General features: G+C 33.8%; 1 protein-coding gene and 1 long non-coding RNA gene across 2 annotated transcripts; one reads left to right on the top strand and one right to left on the bottom strand.

Moving 5' to 3' along the window:
• Positions 1 to 364: 364 nt before the first annotated feature.
• LOC127842778 (uncharacterized) lies at positions 365 to 22,318 on the bottom strand. The gene is made up of 27 exons (XM_052372486.1): positions 22,233 to 22,318; positions 21,822 to 21,993; positions 21,318 to 21,599; positions 16,366 to 16,510; positions 15,936 to 16,063; positions 15,313 to 15,504; positions 14,737 to 14,913; positions 13,557 to 13,817; positions 13,053 to 13,265; positions 12,605 to 12,817; positions 11,813 to 12,286; positions 11,515 to 11,673; positions 10,847 to 11,008; positions 10,477 to 10,660; positions 8,198 to 8,376; positions 7,739 to 7,909; positions 7,453 to 7,531; positions 6,614 to 6,765; positions 6,277 to 6,447; positions 5,726 to 5,818; positions 5,375 to 5,488; positions 4,827 to 5,108; positions 4,155 to 4,352; positions 3,739 to 3,894; positions 3,360 to 3,437; positions 1,792 to 1,900; positions 365 to 1,427 (listed from the first exon to the last, which is right to left on the bottom strand). Exons 1-27 carry the CDS (start codon positions 22,296 to 22,298, stop codon positions 1,307 to 1,309), a joined length of 4,731 nt encoding a protein of 1,576 aa, XP_052228446.1. The 5' UTR covers positions 22,299 to 22,318; the 3' UTR covers positions 365 to 1,306.
• On the top strand, positions 16,952 to 19,450 carry LOC127842779 (uncharacterized). Its single transcript, XR_008031873.1, has 2 exons — positions 16,952 to 17,234; positions 17,622 to 19,450. It is a non-coding gene; the product is annotated as an uncharacterized LOC127842779 (long non-coding RNA).
• Positions 22,319 to 22,396: the final 78 nt, after the last annotated feature.

Raw genomic sequence — 22,396 nt, 5'->3', positions numbered from 1 at the left:
ACATAAAACATTAAGGCTGTAATTACTCGCTTAGAGAAACATATGGTGATTCACATACTAACAGATCTGTGTTGTTGGTCGTAGCATTCTACGCACACTGTTGACTTACAGATTTTGCTTTTGTTTATGGATTGGTTACATTGAAGGCAAATTGAATAAATGAAGGAATATAAAGACCGGACATGATCGGACTGAGATATCCACATACTCAACATGCATAAACGAGAAATGCCTGACACCGGGTTTTCTTTAACGGCCAGCTGGAGATATTTATATTGCATGCACAATTATTACATATTTTAATATGTGGGATACAACGTACAATTGTTATATATAGATAATAATAAACAACGGCAATAACATATCATACATTTACGTTTATTGCTGTTTTATTTAAATTTTTATTTAAAATGTATAATGCATAATGTGTTCAATTTTATTTCAGATCAATATGTTTTAAAGTAATTTTAAATAATACGAATGTGTGTAAACATGCTCATGTCAATTTTAAACCACACTTGCGAATTTTGTTTTCATTAATAAAATGTCTACATAACAAAATGCAAAAAATACACACACAAATTCATTAAACACTTTTCATTGTTTGATGTTACTTCTATATAATAGGCTACAAAAACATTTCTATTGATTGGTTACACAAAAAAATTATAAAACACACTTAAAAACCTAACTATGTCGACATATACTGAACCTTGAAGATATGTCATTTTAAGATTGATCTTTTCCCAAGCTGTTTTTTTTTTAAATTAAGTCATGTATTTATAAGAACTAAAACATGCTTTGAAAAGGGAAATGATTTATGTTTACTAAAATATTTGCAAGCTTTTTGAATGTTTCGGTACCTAAATCGTTCAGTCGATTAACACAAATGTAAGATTACCTAAACATATGGTCGATTCATACATCGCATAATGTTATTCGATCAATAGCAATTTTAATTCAGCAAGGTTCAGATGTTCAAAAAGATACTGGGTAATAAAAGATAACCATAGCATGGCCTTTTTTTTAACGTACATAACTTATATAACTGGTATTTTTTTCAAGGAATATCGATTTTGTTATAATCGGTGGATTAAACTGTCCAAATATTAAGGCTTCATAGAGAATTTATCACAGTTAATAAAGGGGAAGTTGACTCAAAACCAATCATGGTTAATACAAAAACGGTTTACATTTTTAAAAACTGGTCAGGTGTACAGGCTGTTTAGGAGTAATGTAGAGTAGTATATATGCTGGACATTTGAATCGGTGTATCGCCTCCTTAGTCATTCAACAGTTGTAGGGCTTAAAAATTGTATCTGCTCATGAACGTGTCTTTGCCAGGCATCATCGTCTCATTTTTGACAGGCAGGTTGTACAGATCAAATGTATGCAAATTGGCATCACTTTGTCGTACCTTACGTAAGCTAAATAAAATAGAAGTTTTGTCTATAATAATTTAACCTTTGTATTAATATATTTTATCTATTATAGTATAGATTATATATCACGCAATACAATGAACAAAACAAATCGGTAAGTGTTGAAATATTGTAATACATTTAAATATAAAAAACTTATTTAAAGTTGAAAGCTTAATGACATAAAATAATTTTACAAGGGGTCTTTCCAGCTGGTAAAATATGGGGTTCGCTTAATTAATATTTATTAAACCTACTCACCGTCATGTTGTTTATGGGAATATATATTGATGTGCTGTATGTGTGAATTACGTTTCGTAGCACTTGTTTATATTATTTATGCCTGAACAGTCAGTGTATAATAACATACCGTTTATTGGTCTTGTATTTATACACCAACAATCCGGTGATCACCAAAGCTGCGGACACAACAATTGCCGCGGTAACAGATCCCGCAATAACAGCAGCGTTGTCTGTGTCTGAAAGTCAGGCAAGATAAGCATACGGTGTGAATAAATGAATAAGTAATTTAGGTTATGCATGCCATATTTTGTACATGTCTTACTGGGCAATTTGCCAAAACAATAACGTTGACATTTCTATTAAGCATTATTGTTTCTCCGTTGCATTAAGATTGAGATAAATTATTACTAAAAGAACTCTACGTGTGCAAACTATGTTTATAAACAATGTTCAATCTATGTTTAACAGCTTTCCATAAGAATGTGATAATTGAAATGTTGTAAAACACTCGCAATGGTTTTCATTGTGCCTATTTAGAAAACACTACCTTAAATACCAATTAAACGGGGAAATATATGCTTTACGGTCACAATATACTTGTGTAAGCATTATGTAATGTTATGTAAAATCATCAAATGCAATAGAAAAAATAACCGTTTTCCCGCAGAGATCCCCATAACCAATATGTTCTTCAAGAACTAATAATAATGTTTATTTAAGGCAAGATTGCCCAAACAGTACAAAACAGCACAAAACAGCACAATACAAAATAGCATAAACACATATAAGAATAAAGCTGGTTTCATGCCTTGGAACGATCAATGCAAAGCATTGGGTGTTTAACCCGGTTTTAGAGCGCTCACCCTCACACTTGGCCCAGCAATATTCATGATACATTTAAGTGTAAATAAAATTTAACCTCATATCATTGGAACTCAAATTAAATAATAATAAAAGGGAATTAAAACGCATTCAATTTAATTACCATTTAATTACTCAATGGTAGGAAAGATACCAGATTAACAGAGTTACCACTTTTTGAGGAACGATTAAATGAAACTACGAACAAGTGTCAACTACATTCCTTCTTTATAGAAAAAGATTTAAGAATATAGCGCTATGAAGTTAATATTTCAATTCATCATTGCGCAAATACATGAAGAAGCAGCAAGCAATTAAATAATCTCGAATTGATTATTGGTCACGGCGACCGAAAGTGTTCGAGATTTCTCTTAAATGTGAAGCAAAAAACTGGTATCCGAAAGAGCACTTAACAAATCATCGTTGCCCGAGTATTTACTTACGACAAAATGATTTTTTTTTACAATGATTGTCTTTTTAAAGATATGTTTATTACTTTGTTTATATGTTTTAACTGACACAATGTATCATTATTGATATCTATATTCCGTTACTTTTGTAGACAGTAACCTATTTGCACCCTTCTCTTTGGCACAATCGTGTTCACAAACCAAATGTCTACAGCATTGATAATTCACACGCTATTCTCCAAAGTGATTAATGTATATTTTCCGGATACTGTCCACTTAACAGGGTCAACCGTTGACATGATTAGGTACCTTTTAATTGATACACACCTTTGTAAAGGGTTGGTTATTATGAAATTAGTTATGTTACACTTATGCTTCCTTTTATGACCAAACACATTTAAATTAAGTAAACATATGTGCATACCTTTTCCCTCAGTGATTTGTTGCTTCGGTACCATGTTAGAAGGCGTTCTACCAGGCATTGCAGACTCAGAATCCATAACTAAAATATTTGTTTATACAATTTTAATGCGTGTATTGGAATATCTTAAATGTATTTTGACGCTCGGTAAAGATAAATTTAACAATACATTTTGTGAAGTTAAATGTGTGCATCATCAAATTTCAACAACACATTCAATCGTTTTGTCATAATTGTTGAAAATTTTAATTTTCGGAAGTAGCTGAATAGTTTCCTCTACACCTGTATTAGACTCTTAAAGGAAAACAAAAAAATCAACAAGTTTTATTCTTTTAAATGATACAATTATATTCATATATAATTATCCGTCTGCCGTGCGTACTGGAGCACTCCGTCGGACTTTCTGAGCCAATGCCTTCAGTCGTGGTACCAGCAGGACACGCTGTGCATTTAACTTGTCCTGGTAATTCCTGGTAGGTACCTTTAGGGCACGCCACCGCATTCACGCCGTTGGCGAATGAACCGGCAGGGACTGTCACTTGAAAGGAATTATCCGGGAAGTATGATGTACATTGTGCATAATATCACGTGAAAACAAATCTCATTATATCAAGTGAAATCAAGATTTGTTTCCTAGTGAAAAAAAGATTTTGAATATGCATGAGTTCCCTTGTCGTGGTATAGACATGAAGGTCAAACGAATGTAATAGTATTTTGACTTATTTTCTAGAAAGCCAATTCAAATAAAATACATACATTTTTGCAATATGAAAATTCAGATCTTCAAATCGTACTTACCACACAAATATTGCATTCGCACTTTTCCACTCGGACATCTGACAGACGGAGTAACGATGACGCTTGTTTTGTCTGTGATGTACGTTATACCGCCGATTGTTAATTCGAACATAGACTCTGACTTGTTGAAAAGAGTTTGCGTCGTGTTTTCTAAATAGGCCACAGCCAACAAGAGCCGTATTAAATCAGCAGAAGGCCCTGAAAGAAGTACTTTATTTCAGATTGGGTCTTTGACAATATTAGTTCGTGCAAGTCATTTTAATAACAAGGTGTTTTACTCGATTTGGAGCATTATTGTTCACGTTTGTTATTTTCCCAATGACGTAGCAGCTTTATTGAACACGATATTCAAATTTAAAAATACTGCCAAGTTTGGACACAATGTTGTAACGAGTCATAAATGAATACTATACGCAGCGATAATTTTTAGGAGATTCATATTTCAAAAAGTACCCAACACGTTCGGATTAGTCTCGAATCACCATAACAGCAATCGTTGACATAATAATACAATTAAGGGAGATAAGGTTAACGAAAAAAAAGTTTAATTCTACTATATTTATTACCCAACTCCAAAATCGCAGTTTGTGATATGCGAAAATTAATAATCGGGTAAGGATTTGCCGAATCATTTTGAAGCATACAGCTTTTAACACTAAACGTAGATCTTACCTTTCCCTTTGACCATGGCATCAACATTGAGACCTGATCCATCAAACGGCAACTGCGCCTGAAGTTCAATTATTATTCCAAGTGTCTCTGTCGCACGGCGCTTCCTTGAAGACTGTTCGCAGTTGGTCTTAACTAACTGCGTACAATTACCGTTCATCACACATTGTGCGGACTTTAACCGTTCATCAATTGCCTCCTTAACTATCGCCAAGTTTTCGACGGAACACGGAACATCCGTTGGAATCGAAAATCGCCCTGTCATACTTTCCGGTGGATTAGCCCCTTTAATAGTTATTTAATAACAGTTTTATTAATTTACCGCATGTCTTTTATTCCCATACTATACATGTAAGATTATTTGTATTCCATATTCATATTTAGAAATAGCAACAACAAAAAAAGTTTAAATAGGTGTACTGTTGGATTCATGTAAATCGGAGCGCTATTATTGTACAACATTCTGCTTCAAACGTCTATTTTTGTTGTTTTATTAAAGTATCATTTAGTATGTCATAATATATATTGTGAAATTGTAAATTGTAACTCACTCTCGCATTTCGGGAGTTTTGCGAGCGGATTTTCGTCCGTCTCATGGGTCCATATATAATTCGTACCAGGTCCGCATTGATACGATTCGAGCGGAGGTGTGGCAAAAAAATATCCTTAAAGGGAGACAACAAACGAATATTAACGTTATTTCTCAAGGTGTGCTGTCAGTTTCTGCGCCCCATGATGACATAAATGTACATCAACTTTCGCTGTCTTACATATTTAAGCTAGTCAAAGCTATCATCTAAATGTAATATCATTTGTAAATTTCTTTAGTTCTAACCAAAATTTGAACTAAGCCTCTCTGTTATGTCATGCAATATTTGTATATACATGTTAACTTAAACTACCTGGCTGGCATTTGACAAAACAAGTTTGAAGACCGTCTTGGGTTTTATTGCAGTTTAGAGATGATCCAATCGTTTGGTATATTGATCTGCATTCTGAAACAGACAGCCACAATAACAAAAATGTTCGCAAATATGATTACGTATTTGCAACTAATAATTTCAACGCTCTTATGCATTTCTAGACGTGTTATTCCCTACAGCACATCCAGACAACACATTCTAACATAATTAAAAATGATAAACTTCCAAATGCAAATATAGAAATGCAATATACATACTGGATAATATGAAATTTAAGGTCAATTTGGTTTTTACTTTAATCTACTACTACTTTCCCTTTACAATTAATATAAAACCTCCGTTTGGTATGTTAAGTAGTAATGAGACGTTCCTCTCATTTGTATACCAACACTAAAATTGCAAACATATCACCTATATATGAATGTTCAAAATTTGAATATTTGTCATAAATATGTTCTTGTTCCAGAAGCGGTTAGTGCGCATGTTGTTCATATATATATACATGTAATACACTTTAAGTAAAGGCCTACTTGGACAAACATCCAGGGCGCATGTCGGGGACTCTGTGTCTATTCCAGGGCACATATTCCCCTCAGGATCAGGCGGCGGATTTGTGCAATATCGAATGCGTGTTTTGATTCCACCGCCGCATGTCTTTGAACATTCGCTCCAAACGCCCCATTCCGACCATTTGCCATCAACTAAAAGTGTTGAGTTTATTGAAAGTTATGTCGCGTGTTTAGCATGTCATGTTCAAATCCCTGATTGAAATGAAAAACCTTGTAAAATAAAACATAAATAAACGTAATTTTAAACAGTTCCTCATAAAAAAGGGCATTGTATGACATTGTATCTAACTATTCGTACCTGCTTTCATGTTACAAAATGGGCCATATAATCCATAAGAACATTGGCACGTGTAGTTGTGTTGACCGTTGATACACGTGGCTCCATTCTGACATTGATTTGAGGCACAGTAATCTGGAGCAACCTCACATTGCTTTCCACTGTATCCATTGCTGAATATTGTTAGATATGATCATTTTAGAATTATATAACACATGCATTTAAAATATCATACATCACATTTAAATATTGATTTGTTTTCAATTTTCTATGATTTAAAAAGGATCAACATTCTAATGACGCTTACTATAATTGAACCCATTTGAGAGTTAAACGTATAGGAACCTTAAATATAAACACGATTTAATAATGTTGTAATTCACAAATCATAATACGAAAAAAATGTTCTTTTATCGTACAGATATATTTTACAGTTTAAGAGATGACGAAAAAGTGAAATAAAATCCTTGTTTTGCAGATATACGATTTTTTATCAAGACATACACATAACAGTATTTGAAGTAATTGTAAAGTTATGAGTATTATATCGCCTATAATATGGCTTGTCAAAGTGTCTTTTTGTTTAAATGTTGATGGTTATCAATTGTTGTCGATGAATGCCAGAGTATGTGTAGCTCTCCGTGACGGCGGACCGACATCTACGGAGATAATCGTCAAACTGGGCGTTTAACAAATTGTCAATATTATAATATTGGTTTCTTATGCTGTATGAATTGTGAAAAAGTTTCAACATTATTTTCTGATATTTTGGTAAAAATACAGAGTAAGAATCGTTCAAAATTGGTAGCTGCGGGATGCAAATATATTTTAAAATATTGTGTCGATGTTTATGTCATTACCTGCATATGCATTCAAAGTCTTCGAGCTTATTTACACACGTGTTGTTGCCACATGGATTGTTAGAACATTCGTCCTGTGCTGGACGTCAAAACAAACATTTTGTATAAGTAAGCCACAATAAAAAAAGGTTTCGTAATAATATCATATGTGTTTAACTTTTCAAAAACGATGGAAGCAACTGGGGTTATATTACCATTTATATTTGGTACAATCTAACAAATTTGTGAAAATAAAGTTTCAACCTATTACATTTTGTGAATTATGTAATGTGATGTCATTTCTTACAGTCGCATTTGGACGAAATCAGCATCGTGTGGTGTGTGCCTTTGGAGAAGAAATCTGGGTCGTACAGAAAGGACGTGAATTTCAATAAACATGTGTTGGACTCTTTCAGTTTGGATATCTCGTCTGCAGTCTTTTTGCCCGATAGTATGTATGGTGAGGAAATCAACCCGTCTGCAACACAATGCGTAACGTAAATAATGTTTTAATGTATTATAATACATAGAAGTATAAACATTATGCATGACATGTTCGCTTGGAATCTTATCAAATTATTGGTCTAGTCTGATTTTTTACACTCATATAATTCACCACTTTGAAATTGAACGTGACCTGTAATACTTTAAACTCTTATTCTCGTAAATATATATTTTATAAGTAGGCAAACTACTACCGTAACTAGAGTTTGTAAACCAAAGATTAGAACGTTATTCACAAACACCAGTAATTCATTCAACGTACCTCCGGTAATTATCAGATGATCGTTGAATTTGATCGCGCTTTCTCTAGCACTCTGGATTGCTTTAGTAAACAGACGGTCGCCGTTATTATACATGGTCAGTTGCGAGCCGCTGAGTACCATTGCAACGAAACTCCACGCATGACTTGTCATACTTTTTGATGAGGTTACAATTCTCTGTCTGACAGTAATATAGATTTAATAGTTCATTAACATATTTACAGATTAACGAGTAAAACTCAAGGACTGACCTTTTGCATTTAGACGATCTTAGTTAAATCGTTTAACTGTTAACCCATTTAAACCAATGTACAAGTGTTTCATGCAGGTGAATGATAGCACATGATTAAAGTCACTAACGACACACCGTGCAATCAACTAATGCATCGTCTGCGGTTCATCCATCGGCTTCGGTATTGTATACATGTCGGGTAAAAGCGAAGTGTAAGTATTTTCCTATTCTTTATATTTTACGTATTGAATTGGGCAGATTTGCGTGTGTTTTTTGAGAGCCTTTAGTAAAAATGACTTTGTGAACGTAACCCTTACCTTCATAGCTGCTTACATTTAAAGAAATCCGTTAGAATGTGGTCTAAAACTCAAACAAAATTCACCACTCTCTCTGTCAAACTCTAATTACACATGATTTAGACCAAATATAAATATGAACAACATTTTATTGAAATATTTAATCATTTCTCTTCGGTTATTCCAAATTACAGCATCCCACATGAACACACAAATTGTTTATCAAGATTTAAATTCGAGTGGGGTTGGAAAAACGGTTCAAGACAACGGCCGCGGCTACTTATTAGATGGTCATGACATCGGCTGCGAAAATAAAATTATGCTCAAGCCATCGGCTGCGGCAATGAAAATTGATGGGATTTGGACGTTACTCATTGACCATATTCGATAGAACTATCATATATTTTGATCACAAAAACAGTTTTAAGATTTTCATTCGTATTTTGAAATAAAATGGGATGGGTGAGTGGATTTCGTTTTAAATAAGTCATACTTTGACAGTATTGAAACAAGTCATTTACACGCAATTTATCGAAGTAATGGAAACTTCGAACATAAATGTTCATTCCCTTCACAAATTTGAGATAAAAGGGTTTTTCTTAATTGAAACGCATGAATGAATTTACCAACTTAAAGACAGCTACATGAAGGTTGACAGTTATGTTGGAATTTCCTACTGGAGAGCTTTCAGAATCGTTTGTCACCTCTAGTTATAACTAGTCAGAAGTGTACTTCTTATAAATCGGGTTACTCGAATATCTTTTATATCGAAATAATTTGTGTGGTTTATGAACTTCGACATTTCGAGATTCCACTGCACTTCGAAGTAGATTGTCAAATGTGTTTGGCATGCGTTGTACTATATGATTTCCTTCTATCCTTTTGTTAAAATACCGATAATTATGGCAAAACTCTTATTACGTGCTAACTTTCGATATATACACAATGTATCGATTGCGGCTTTCTTTCAAGATTATACTATTTGGAATTTAAGGTCCAGGGATAATTCATATGTGATTTGTCGCGGTACGACTGAACATATTTGAAACTGTATAGAACTCACACATTCAAATAAATTAACAAGTTGAACGTTTAATTTTCACGCAGATACGGAATCCGGATAGTGCCATCTATAATCTAGCCCTTCTTTCATCAAGGGCGACATACGACACACGAAGCGATACACGGTATTTTGAGCGACACACGAAGCGACTTACGATATTATGCGCGATACTCAAAGCGACACAATTAATTTTGCGCGACACACAAAGCGACAAACAATATTTTGCGTGATACACGAAGCGACGCGCGAGAATGTACCACGAAATATCGTCCTTGTGTAGGTAGACCAAAAGGCGACATATCGAGTTAAATATAGCGGTAAATATCGCGGGAAACGATTAAATATTTCAATAAAATGTTGTTCATATTTATCTTTGGTCTACATCATGTGTAATTAGAGTTTGACAGAGAGAGTGGTGAATTTTGTTTGATTTTTACCCACATTTTAACGGATTTATTTAAAAGTAAGCAGCTAGGAAGGTTAGGATTACGTTCACAAAGTCATTCTTACTTAAGCTCTAAAAGAACACGCGCAAATCTGCTCAATTCGATACGTAAAATATAAATTATAGGGAATAGGGAAGCCGATGGATGAACCGCAGACGATGCGTTAGTCGATTGCACGGTGTGAACGCGCACTATTTCGAACAAAAACAAGGCAACGATGAGAAGCCAATACGAGAATAATTACCCTGAAAGCAACACGTCAATGGATGTTGACGTATTCACCAAAATATTGAGCGATTTGTCGGCGCTAGTGAAGGTAAGGGTCAGTGCAGACGTTGTATATACCCAATACACGAGTGTCACTTCGGGGAAATCACTGTTAAATGTGAACTTCAGTAGGTTGTCTTCTATTATTTTGATGTCGTATGCTGTAAACACGATTAATATTAAGTGACAAAATGACCCAGTTGTCAATTTTTCCTTAACTATATGTAAATGAATATGTTTCACATAACAAAATGTACAAATGACTTGTATGCAACTTTATAATTGATGAAAAAACACAATGTGTGATAAACTCGCGATGGTCATTGCAAAACAAAGTTATCGCATACCACCACAATCGGAACTGCGTGTAGCTCCTTCTTTAAATGTCCTTAATCCGGGCGGACATCTTGCGCAGTTTGTGCTGTAATAATCGGACTGGTAACGGGATATCGGGCACTTCGCACATGGCTCAAGACCCGTTGATGAATACGTGCCTGGCTCACACCTTTCTGAAGTAGGAGTGGATGAATTACGTACTGATGTGTTCAAGAAACACAATGTGTATTGCACAATAGTATTGCCCGTGTTTGAAATTGTGTAATTTTGAATAGAAACGTGGCGGTTTAGGTAGTTCCTGCTGTGAAATAAAATATGTACGGTGTTTGTGTAGAGCATGCTAATCGAGAAGTCGTAGCAGATGCCCAATTCTAGAGGCTACTCTGGGAAATTTCAATGCCTGTTGTTAACGTTATTTTGGTTTCACGCAATATGAGAAAGTGAGCTTATGAGGTTATGACGATCCTGGGAACCTGCGAATCATTTGGTGTGACGCATTGTGCGGTACCACAAGGCCACGACAACGTAATAAGGTAGACTTCTTTTGCGGTTCAAATTTAAAATGTTTATGTAATATTTTGTTCATGTAATCAAGACTTTTACAAAAAAAAATTAAATCAATAAAGGCAAAGGAAAATGCATTTTTAATTCTACAAATTTGTTTCCAAAAAAGCACTACCTCTACAGTCGTTTAATGATTTCGATCCCTGAGATGTAGTGTTCGTATTTTGTGGGCATGCGACGCACTGAAACGAGTTTGATTCATTCTGGTAAGAACCATAAGGACACAATTGACAAGTCCTGGTTTCATCCATAAAGTAACCCGATGAGCATCCAACTGAAAAAATGTATCTGAAGTTGACATATATGGATATCATATCTAAACGTTACATATAAAAACGATACAGATATAGTTGAATCTTTAAAAATGGGCCAGTAATCACTAACACTTAATGCAATTGGAAACCAATATTTACCACAAAGTGGAGTGGTTGATTTAGAACGTGTGCCATTTGGACAATCAAATTCAACATCTCCCACATATAGAGAACTTGAATTAACTGTAAGTGCATGTATATTAAAAAGACCACTGTCAACTTCCAAGGTCAGCTTATCGATCATGTCATACAGCATGGCCTCTAATTTCTGATGACGAGAAACTTCGGTCTGGCCTACTTTCAATTCAAACAGTGTAACTAGTACAAATTCAACTTTATATGCTTGGTCCGAAGCAGAACGTTTTCTCCGATGTGTTGAGACGGACCCGCACGTGACGTGAACAAATCTGGCATCGCAGCTTGTATCATTTAAACAAAGATCCCGGTATGCAGATGCGTTCAGTGCCTTGATGAAGTTGTTTTGGATTTGAAGCAGATTCTCTTCTGAACTATTACACGCGTATGTGTAATAAAACAACTGCGACGGAAGATTAAGAAGCATCCTGTCATTTCCTTGAAAGTCAAAGTAGAAATATGTTTAAATTATTATTATTATGCTATGAAACACTGTTTTATGTTTTTTAAGTAGTGTGTTTCAATGCAAAATTAAAAAAACATGTACACGTTGTTAGGCATAATGTGAACATCAAGATTTAGAAATAACACACGAGTCTACACCAGTAGGTCTAGTACGTAATGACGACGCACATTTTTTGTTGTTGACACGATACATATCCGATATACCAACAACATTACAAAGACGTGCGTAGTATGGCATATATCGTCACGTAGATATTACCGTGGACAGTCTTAATTTTATGTGATCCTTACTGATTTGCCTTGAACAGTCGGGCACTAATTCCTGCCCACCACTGGGCTGTGGGAGCCATATTCCGTTCGAAGTACTACAAGTAAAAACCCCGTTCGAATGGTACGGAATGTCCCACCCTTTATGACACTGCATCTGACACGTCTGACCGAGCGTCCATTGAGCACAAGCAATGGCGCCATTCCCTGGCGGAGAAGGTTTCGTGCAATTCGTTTCTGTAACAATAACGTTTACACATAATGTTTTACATAAGCGTCATGTGTGTGGTGATTAACAAATAATGGTACTTTTTTTTTAATTTATACAAAGCGGACAAACATTTTTAACTAATCAGTTTGCGTGCAGAACAGAAATCCAATTTACCTTTGTAACACAGAAATGTTCAGATGCTAAAGATTTTGTGATTAGTGAAATATTAGCCAGTATTACTGTGATAAAGTGCAAATTTACCTTGGCAAAATGGTTTGAAACCTGCCCACTTCCAGTTTGGATCGCCGTTTAAGTCAAAGTCGCACTGAATTGTGTCGGTACCTGCTCTTGGATATCCGTTCTTGCATGAAAGTGCACATGTTGACCCGACAGTGTAGAGAGAGGGGCAGGTGTACACCATACGGTCTTCACGGGTAGTATTTGGATTCAGAAGTGGTGGCTTACAACTGATTGCTAAAATGAAGATACAGTAAGATTTGTCTGGTGTTTAATGATTTCTTCTTAACAGGACACACAATGTATCATTTACCTTGATTAATATACTGTAAAGAGGTAAAAAACTTTTCTCTCCTGCTAATGTTGCTTTGTTTCGTTATGCGCATATTAAACTGATTTTCTGTTTTATTTTGTAGATGATTATGCTTTTAACAATAGGAACACAAATGCAATAATAGTTTTATGTACTGTATCTGACATAAGACACACATTTTTAGATAAGAGAAACTCGTTAATAATAATACTAACATTCAACGGTTACATGAAAAATACAGCTTGAACCAACGTTTCCTGCATTATCGTTTATAGAATATTTCACGTAGTGGTTTCCTGCATCAAAACGCATAGGCGGGACAAATCCATTCTCCTCTATTATAATTGGAGGCTCTCCCGAATTATCATTCCCCTTCGGCAAGGCCCAGTTAACCATGGCTGTGTTGTTCGCGGCATCAATCAGTACTATGATATCGTTAGGGCATTCAGAGTCGGGAAATGATGGTCCTTCAACATCTAAAACATGGAACAAGTGTACCTTGATTTTACATTCAGTTATAATTGCATCCATATGTCCATCGATTTCTTTATCTCCCCTGCCATGAAAATACTACTCCTGCCACTATAACTACTACTACAACAACAATTACTACTACTACTACTACTACTACTACTACTACTACTACTACTACTACTACTACTACTACTACTACTACTACTACTACTACTACTACTACTACTACTGCTACTACTTCTTCTACTACTTCTACTACTACTACTAAATCTACTACCACTACTGCTACTATTACTACTATTACTACTGCTACTGCTACTACTATTACTACTACTACTACTACTACTACTACTACTACTACTACTACTACTACTACTACTACTACTACTACTACTACTACTACTACTACTAATTCTACTACTACTACTACTACTACTACTACTACTGCTACTACTACTACTACTACAACTACTTCTACTTTTTAATATTTGTATCATTATTACTTTTATTAAAATTATTATTATCGTTATTTCTACTATGATTATTATAATTATTATGATTAGTTGTACTATTATTACTACTACTACCACTACTACTTATAATAATAATTATTATAATAATTGTAATAGTAATACTTATCATAATAATTATAATAATCATAGAAATGATAACGATAATACATGTAATAATCATAATAAAGTTTCAATTATAATAATTAAAATATTAATATTAATTAAAAATAACACAAAACAACAACAGCAATGATAATAATAATAAAATAATAATATAATAATAATAATACTTATAATAATAATAATAATAATACTAATAATAATAATATAATATAATGCATTATCATTACTATTATTATTATTATTAAAATTATAATTGTTATTAAAAGTTGTATGATCATTACAATACCGTAACATTCTGGAACCTTTGTCCACTCTCCATTTTCGTTGCAAGTCGTGCTGCCTGATGATTTGGGATAATAACCCGGGTCACACACGGCGTCGTACACTCCTGTGAAAATCCGTTGGCCGTCAGCGCTACTCAGTGTTCCGTGCACTATTGTTGGTCCCTTAGTGCATTTAATGGCTTAAACACACACAAAAACACTAATTACCACATGATAATAACTCTTTAAAGACATTTGTAATTAAAATTTCCAGCTTAAAACAAAATACAAGTATCGATATCCAGTTTAAATTTGACATTTATGACAATTTACATTTATTACCCATATAAATAGTGTTTCCTTTAAATGTCATTAATTAGAGAATTTGAATGTTTATTTAAGTTGATAGTTAATACTCCTATAAATATAGGTATGTTCGCATGCAATTTTAGCATAATGATGAACATTAAGCGGTTTTAAGATTGAATAACCAATCACAAACTTTTAATAAATCTATTGTTCCATTCAGTAATAAATGAGAAAATGAAACAATCATTCTAGCAATCAATAAAATATGTTTAACAATTAAATAAACTTACGTTTACAATCCGTTGTAGTATTTGACGGTTGCCCGTTGTCACCCTTGCGTAAGCACTCAATCTTACGTTGTTGGGGAGGAATCTCGTAACCGTCATAACAGTTTACTTCACAAATTGTTCCTTCTACGATATCTACGTTGCTGCATTTTAACATGCCGTTCTTAGGTTGTGAAAACGGTGCACATCGTATAGCTGCAAAAAGTCATAAACGTTTCGAACGATAACAAATTTAGATATATTTTACAAGGATTTACCGAAATATCTTAGATTCGGAATAGCTGTTGATTATTACTTGGTTCTTAAATTTGCTGTATATATAAGGATAAATTAGTTTTTAGCTAATGTTATGCCATGTGCTGAGCTTTTTTCGTCATTGGACCGCTGTCTCTACATCTGTTACTAATCAATATATTTTCGTTATTAGTAGCATTCGTTTAAATTAAGACAAAACATCAGGTAGACCGTACGCTAGTTATAGAAGTAGAAACTTCATAATGGGAAGTTTTAGGCGTCGTCCACTAGTAAAAGTTTTTTACATCATGTAATGAATAAAGCTAACGATAAAAGTACAAATTTATAATATTTAATTATCGATTTATGTGAGTGTGTGTGTGAAAACCTACCTTGGACTTTGAACGTTATGCTCGTATAAGCACTGTACCCATGTGTATCATAACCTACGAAATACACAATGTGAGTCCCTTCTTTGTATTTCCCACCGTTAGTATAAGTCGGTGGAATCACCTCCATTCTAAACCCAAAGGGTACACAATTTAATCAAAAGAGTAGAAGGTATATTTGTAATTGATAAACTGGCTTACGTGCCATAATTGGCGGATTTCAACGTCAACAACAGTAAGTCTGCGATACAATTTATCAACAAAATATACCGGCAAGAGAAGATCTCATCGATTCATTAATTGACCGGATTGTAAGGATTAAAGTCACTTTTCATAGTGATAAATTATCTTATATTAGATTATTCAATATACATTAAATTACTAATATGCGAAAATCCTCTCATACATTACACTGACATCAAGGTAACAGTACCGAATACTTCCGCCGTCTTCTTTGTCTTGGAAAGTGGGCTGCTTCCAGCTTACAGATGCGTTTGTGTCGCCTTTAGGGATGTAAATCACGGGATCAACTATTCCAGGCTGTACAAGTCTTGGCGGTGTGTTTGGCGGATCTGGCTCTAAAATTATTAAGATAGTTTACATTCACGGGATCAACTTGTTCCAGATGCTTTAACCCTTGGTGGTCGGTTTTGTCAGAGAAGATACTAAATAAAGACCAATACAGCACCGGAGCTTAACAAACTTACTTGTAAATTGATATGGTGGACAAGTTAATTTGCGAACGTTAAAATACAAGGTATGTGTAAGTTATATGTAAATAGTTTAACATGCAGGAACAAAACAAACTTCACTAGCAATTGTAAGAAACTCACGGGGTAGTATATATATATATAATTAGATAATAGAGTAACGTAGTATGCCATTAACTACATTCATTGACCAATTAACCATAGTATTCCAATGGATATTTCGAATTTAAAAATACATTTCAAGACGTCAAAAGCTTGTACTGACCAAGTCAAATAATGAGAAAACTCATTTGAAATGGCGTCGTTAAACTTGCTTTAACTATTGTTTAAAATGCTTAATGTGTTCTGTGGTTTTACCGTTTTTAGTATTTAAGTGATAAAAAATGGACAGATACTGGTGATTGAAAGTATTTTCTATCAAACAAATAGTTGATTTTGACCTTTTAATTTCAATGAGCTGACTTATTACTCCCCTTTTACCAAAGTTGGCCGTGGCGGATTTATAGCCACAAACAATACTTCAACAAATGTTGATACCGATTTAAGCTTGATGTTTATAATACTGTCTGGATTCAACTTGTTTTTGAACAAGGTAAGTGCTATTCTTTTAATCAATTTTACTTTTTATTGTTAAATGCCCATAATCATTACAAAAAACAACATATTTAAACTAAAAACGAAAGTAAAAATGGAGACCGTGAAATTGAACACCCGTGACCTGTTTTTCAGTTCCTGTTATATTGTGTTTACATTTTGATTTAATAAATTAATTTTGTCAAAGTTTGTATATTATTGAATGAGAAATTCCATCTGTAAATAATAAATATTGTTACCACCTATTTTTTTTCAATAAAATAACATTTTTGTTTTAGAGACATTTTTAAATGGACATTCTAATTCAGTCATTGTCTGTCAGTATAATAACCTCAATTTGCTTATTTCATGACAACAGATTACATCTATTTTTTGTTTAAAATAGAATAACATCAGACAAGCCAGTCGAAAGATGAAATGCCAGACAGGGTCACTGTACAGAAGATGTCAATAAATATATGACCTTCTTGAGAAGAACTGTACTAATACATTTACTGTATACCACCACACCCACAGGAAATACTTAGCCTCTCTGCTCAATGCCTGTGATATAAAAGAGAAGGTTTAGAACACTGTAAAGAACAAACAGTTCCTGTCTATCCTACTTGAAGATGTAACAATGCCAACAATATGTGATTAATAACAGCTCATAATACAGCCAGTTGTGTAACATATTAAAATCATGAATAGAAGTATATTATAATGAGCTATTACCATGATAGATTTAAGAGTTAAATGCCGAAAGACTTCACTCTTATTTATGGAATATGTTTGAATATAGACTACATTTCACCTATACTTATATAATTATTATTATGCAGTTATATTAGCTCGGCTGTTTTCGGAGAAAACCCGAGCTATTGTTATAGCCAGCTCGCCGTCTGCCGTTCGCCGTAGGCGTCGTGCTAAAACCTTAACATTGGCAATAACTTTTTAAATATTGAAGATAGCAAATTGATATTTGGCATGCATGTGTATCTCATGGAGCTGCACATTTTGAGTGGTAAAATTTTAAGGTGAACATCATCCTTCAAGGTCTAGGGTCGAAAAAACAAAGTCAAGGGAAGTAATAAGCTTGAAATGGACATAGTTATCTGACCTGCCCACGTATATATTTTCGTTAAATAAATAAAAGCGGCGCAGTAGGCGGCATTGTGGTTCTAACAAACACATTGCGGTAAAAGGTCAACGTCAAGGTCATCCTTCAAGGTCTACGATAAAAAATACACATTTAAGGGAAGTTATAAGCTTTACAGGGAGATAATTTTTCAATATTGAACATAGCCACTTTATATATTAGGCATGCATGTGTATTTCATGGAGCTGCACATTTTGAGTGGTTAATCTACAGTCACGGTAGTAGCTTTTAATTATTTACTACTAAATATAGAGATTTGTTTGAGACAATTATTTTCAAGGGAAGTAATTTATATTATTAAAAATCTCATATTATATATTTCCTTACCAAGAATTGAAGTTCTATACACAGTTACTGTACAGATTTATTATTGTGATTATTTATAACTCAAATGATTGATTTTTCAAAGTTTTTTTTCATGATATAATTTTCATTTCTTTCAGGTATTAAGTTGTTAATATTGTAGTTCATTACATACCTGTAGACTTATGAAAAAGAAAAAAAATGTCCAGATACATGATGAACTCTGGCTATGATCTCTTTGATAAACCACAGGCCTTGGTTGTCAGTGATATCTGACTTGGTAATTTTGCAGTGTCTACAGACCCCCCCCCCCCCCAACCCCCGGTTGGATTGGACAAAATCCAAGACAAGTAATAAGGTTTAAGGGAGATGATTTCTATACCTGCCAAATGATAAATAGAAATTGTATTTCAAAGTGGCGCAGTAGGGGGCATTGTGTTTCTGACGAACACATCTCTTGTTGGGTCACTAGGTTAAAGGTCAAGGTCACTGTGACCTCTAAAAAAAATTCTGACAAGCTTTCGCAGCCGAGCGTGGCACGTGGCACCCTTTATGCGGTGCTATTTTTTTTAAATTTATATTCAATTCTGCAAAAGGGACTTTAACTAACTGCATTATTATTTTGAATTTTAAAATGGTTATCATGGTAACCACATAGCTTTAATATTTTTAACTCTTGAACATTTATGATTCCTGAGTATATTGATATTTGATAAGTTTTGAGTTAGTTATGTTTAACATTAATTGAAAGATTAAATAAAACTTGAACAAAGCGGAGAAAAGTATGTTTGTCTATGTTTTTACTTAATTTTGGGATCTGAGTTCTTTATAAATTGATATTATCATTTAATCACTATTATATCTGAACTGCTGAGAAATTGAAACATGCAAGGTTTATTTAGGTTGTGTATTATTGTTTGCAAAGTTTAATAAAGAAATAAATCGTGTATGTTATAGTTTGTTGTCGAATAACCCACGGCCGGAAGTTTAGATGCGTAGGGATTAAATCATAAGTGCGAAGCACGAGTGATTTGAAACGACGCATCTTAACTTCCGACCGTGTATTATTCGACAACAAACTATAACCTATACAACTTTCGGCTCTTCTGTCGATCAGATCTTGCACTTTAATTCATAAAATACCGGATTATAATGTTGGTGGAAAATGTATCGGCATGTTTTGTTTAGTTACAGCGCGTGCTTTCAATGTATAAGCTCCGCCTATAATTATTGCAGAAAAACCCAAACCAAAGACAATTTTCTCCTTTGTTTATATGAAATGTGGTACGTGCCGTGTTAGAATAAACACCATATTAAATATGTTGGGACAGTTTTTAAGACATATTTTACAGTGTCATTACATTTGCTTAGATGAGGTTATTGCTTTTCTAACCTGATCCAAATTTACAGCAAACTTATTTAGAGCAAATCAACACAAGTGTCCATACATGTATCTATTTAGATAGACACCATAACTTTGTATCTGTATTTGAATTGGAAGTATTGTTTTCTTACATCAGTTATTAAACAAACAAACATGAAAAATTTCTATGTATACACAGAATTTCAATAATTTGATTATTCATGGTGTCTCCATGGTAACCAATATAACTTATAATTGTTTTCTTATTCTTGAGTAGTATTAACTATATCGTATTATAAATGTGTATGCTATTGACATATTCCTGCACTGATAGATTAAATAATAATGTATAAACCTATTTTATTTACATGAAAATAAATAAACACATTTTTATTTTTGTGTTTTAATAGAAATATTAAAGCAGCCTTTTTCACCTTAATTGCGAAAAAATGTCAAAAATCTTTATTGTTTCGTGTTCAACATACACGGAAGCTTCTGAAAATGTGAATAACTCAATTTCATCCATGTACCCCATTTTGACCAAAAATATCAGAACAGGCCACAATTATGTAACAAAAAATCCTCAGCGTCAACGTGAATGAAAACTTGGAAAGTTTTTATTTTGTATTTTCGTGAGATTTAAATTACAAACGGAATAGTAATTATATGACCCTTAAGCATAAAACATGATACGTATACGGACCAGATGTACATTTAACGACAGTTCAAAAAATGAGATTAACGTGAACGCAAACGTTTCTTCCAGTACTCGTTTGTAAATAAAAACAGAAAAGAATCATTTTGCAAATTGGAAACATATAGTGATATTTCTTGGCAACTAGTTAATCGTGGTGAGTTATTTTGAGTAATTTTGAAATCGTCAACATTTATGGTGCGGTAGATGAAAAAAAAACGTTGGTTTTTATATTTTACTATTGTCAATATACTTAAGCGCAATGATAACGTATAAACAGCATATGCGCTCTTGTATAGCTAAGGGTGAGGGTGTAACATGTTTTTTTCCAGAAAGGTTATATGCGAAATTATATTATATTTGCCTATGAAAATATGAAATTACAACAAACGTACGTTCTTTTGCTGAATACTATACAACATTTGATAAGTAGTGACTCAAGCTCAAACACAAAGTAGTTGTTAAATTCGAAATTCGCATATGGCAAGTTAAAGTTGTAATGTTAATATCGGGCGTTGTAATTAGTATGACAATGCAGTCTTCCATAGCTTTGACACGCAGAGTATAGATAATAACAATTTACCTGGACAGAAAAACAAGCAGAAGATACTAGTAACCGTATCGCCGAGGAATTCATCAACATCTCCAATAACTTTTCCAACACCTCCAATAACGTTTCCGACACCTCCAACAACGTTCTCAACATCTCCAATAACGTTTCCAACACCACCTCCAATGAAGTTTCCAACAGCTCCAAATAAGCCACGGCCGATATCGTCCACAGCGTCTCCAATAACGTTCCCAACGTCTCCAATAACGTCCTCAACAACGTTTCCAAGAGCTCCAAGAAAACGTCTGTGACGATCTAAAATAAACGTTTATAACATATAAATATAAAACAAACGTCGCACGAAAATACATAAAATACATGTACAGACTATTAGACCTACTGAGTGTAATGATATGTCCAAGATGGTGAACCAACCAACTGAATAAATAAACTATAAAAATTCGCAAAGCAAACCATTAAAAGCAACACACTTTTATCAAGTCACATTGAACAAACATACAACAAAACGAAACTTACCTAATTCTGGACTACAAGTTACCCTGTATATTTTATATCCATGTTGTAGCACACACGTCACTCCGACCGGTATTGTGTCTCCGATCTGTTTATCTCCGTCGCAGTTAAGCAACGATACGCTCTTACCAATTTTGCAATCGTTCGCTAGTTCATCAGAATGAATGCGGGTTATCTAAAAATATGATATGCATGATCCATGAATATCTTTATATGCAAATATAAAATAAATTACGTACTTAATGTATACATTGCTCTGTTGAATCAATTATTGCGTTTATGTATGTTTACTGCAATTAATAACGTTTACTGATTTTTTTGCGTCTTATTAAGCGTTATAAAATCGAATATTCCAATCTGAAAGGATATATGCATGCATTTATTATCTCGATAATGAAATTTAACTTTGCATACCACATTTTGCGAGCAGACCCAAGACATAAAGCTACAATACAATAAAGTACTCAACATTTTCAACATATTTTCGGAGTATTAAACCCCACTGATTTTCGAGTATGGTTTAGGCAATATATACGATATATGCACATGTAAGATGTCAATATCATGTCAATCTTAGG

Source organism: Dreissena polymorpha, chromosome 8, assembly GCF_020536995.1.
Source record: "Dreissena polymorpha isolate Duluth1 chromosome 8, UMN_Dpol_1.0, whole genome shotgun sequence".
NCBI classification, from domain to species: Eukaryota; Metazoa; Mollusca; class Bivalvia; order Myida; family Dreissenidae; genus Dreissena; species Dreissena polymorpha.
This window is presented reverse-complemented; position numbering and strand designations above follow the sequence as displayed.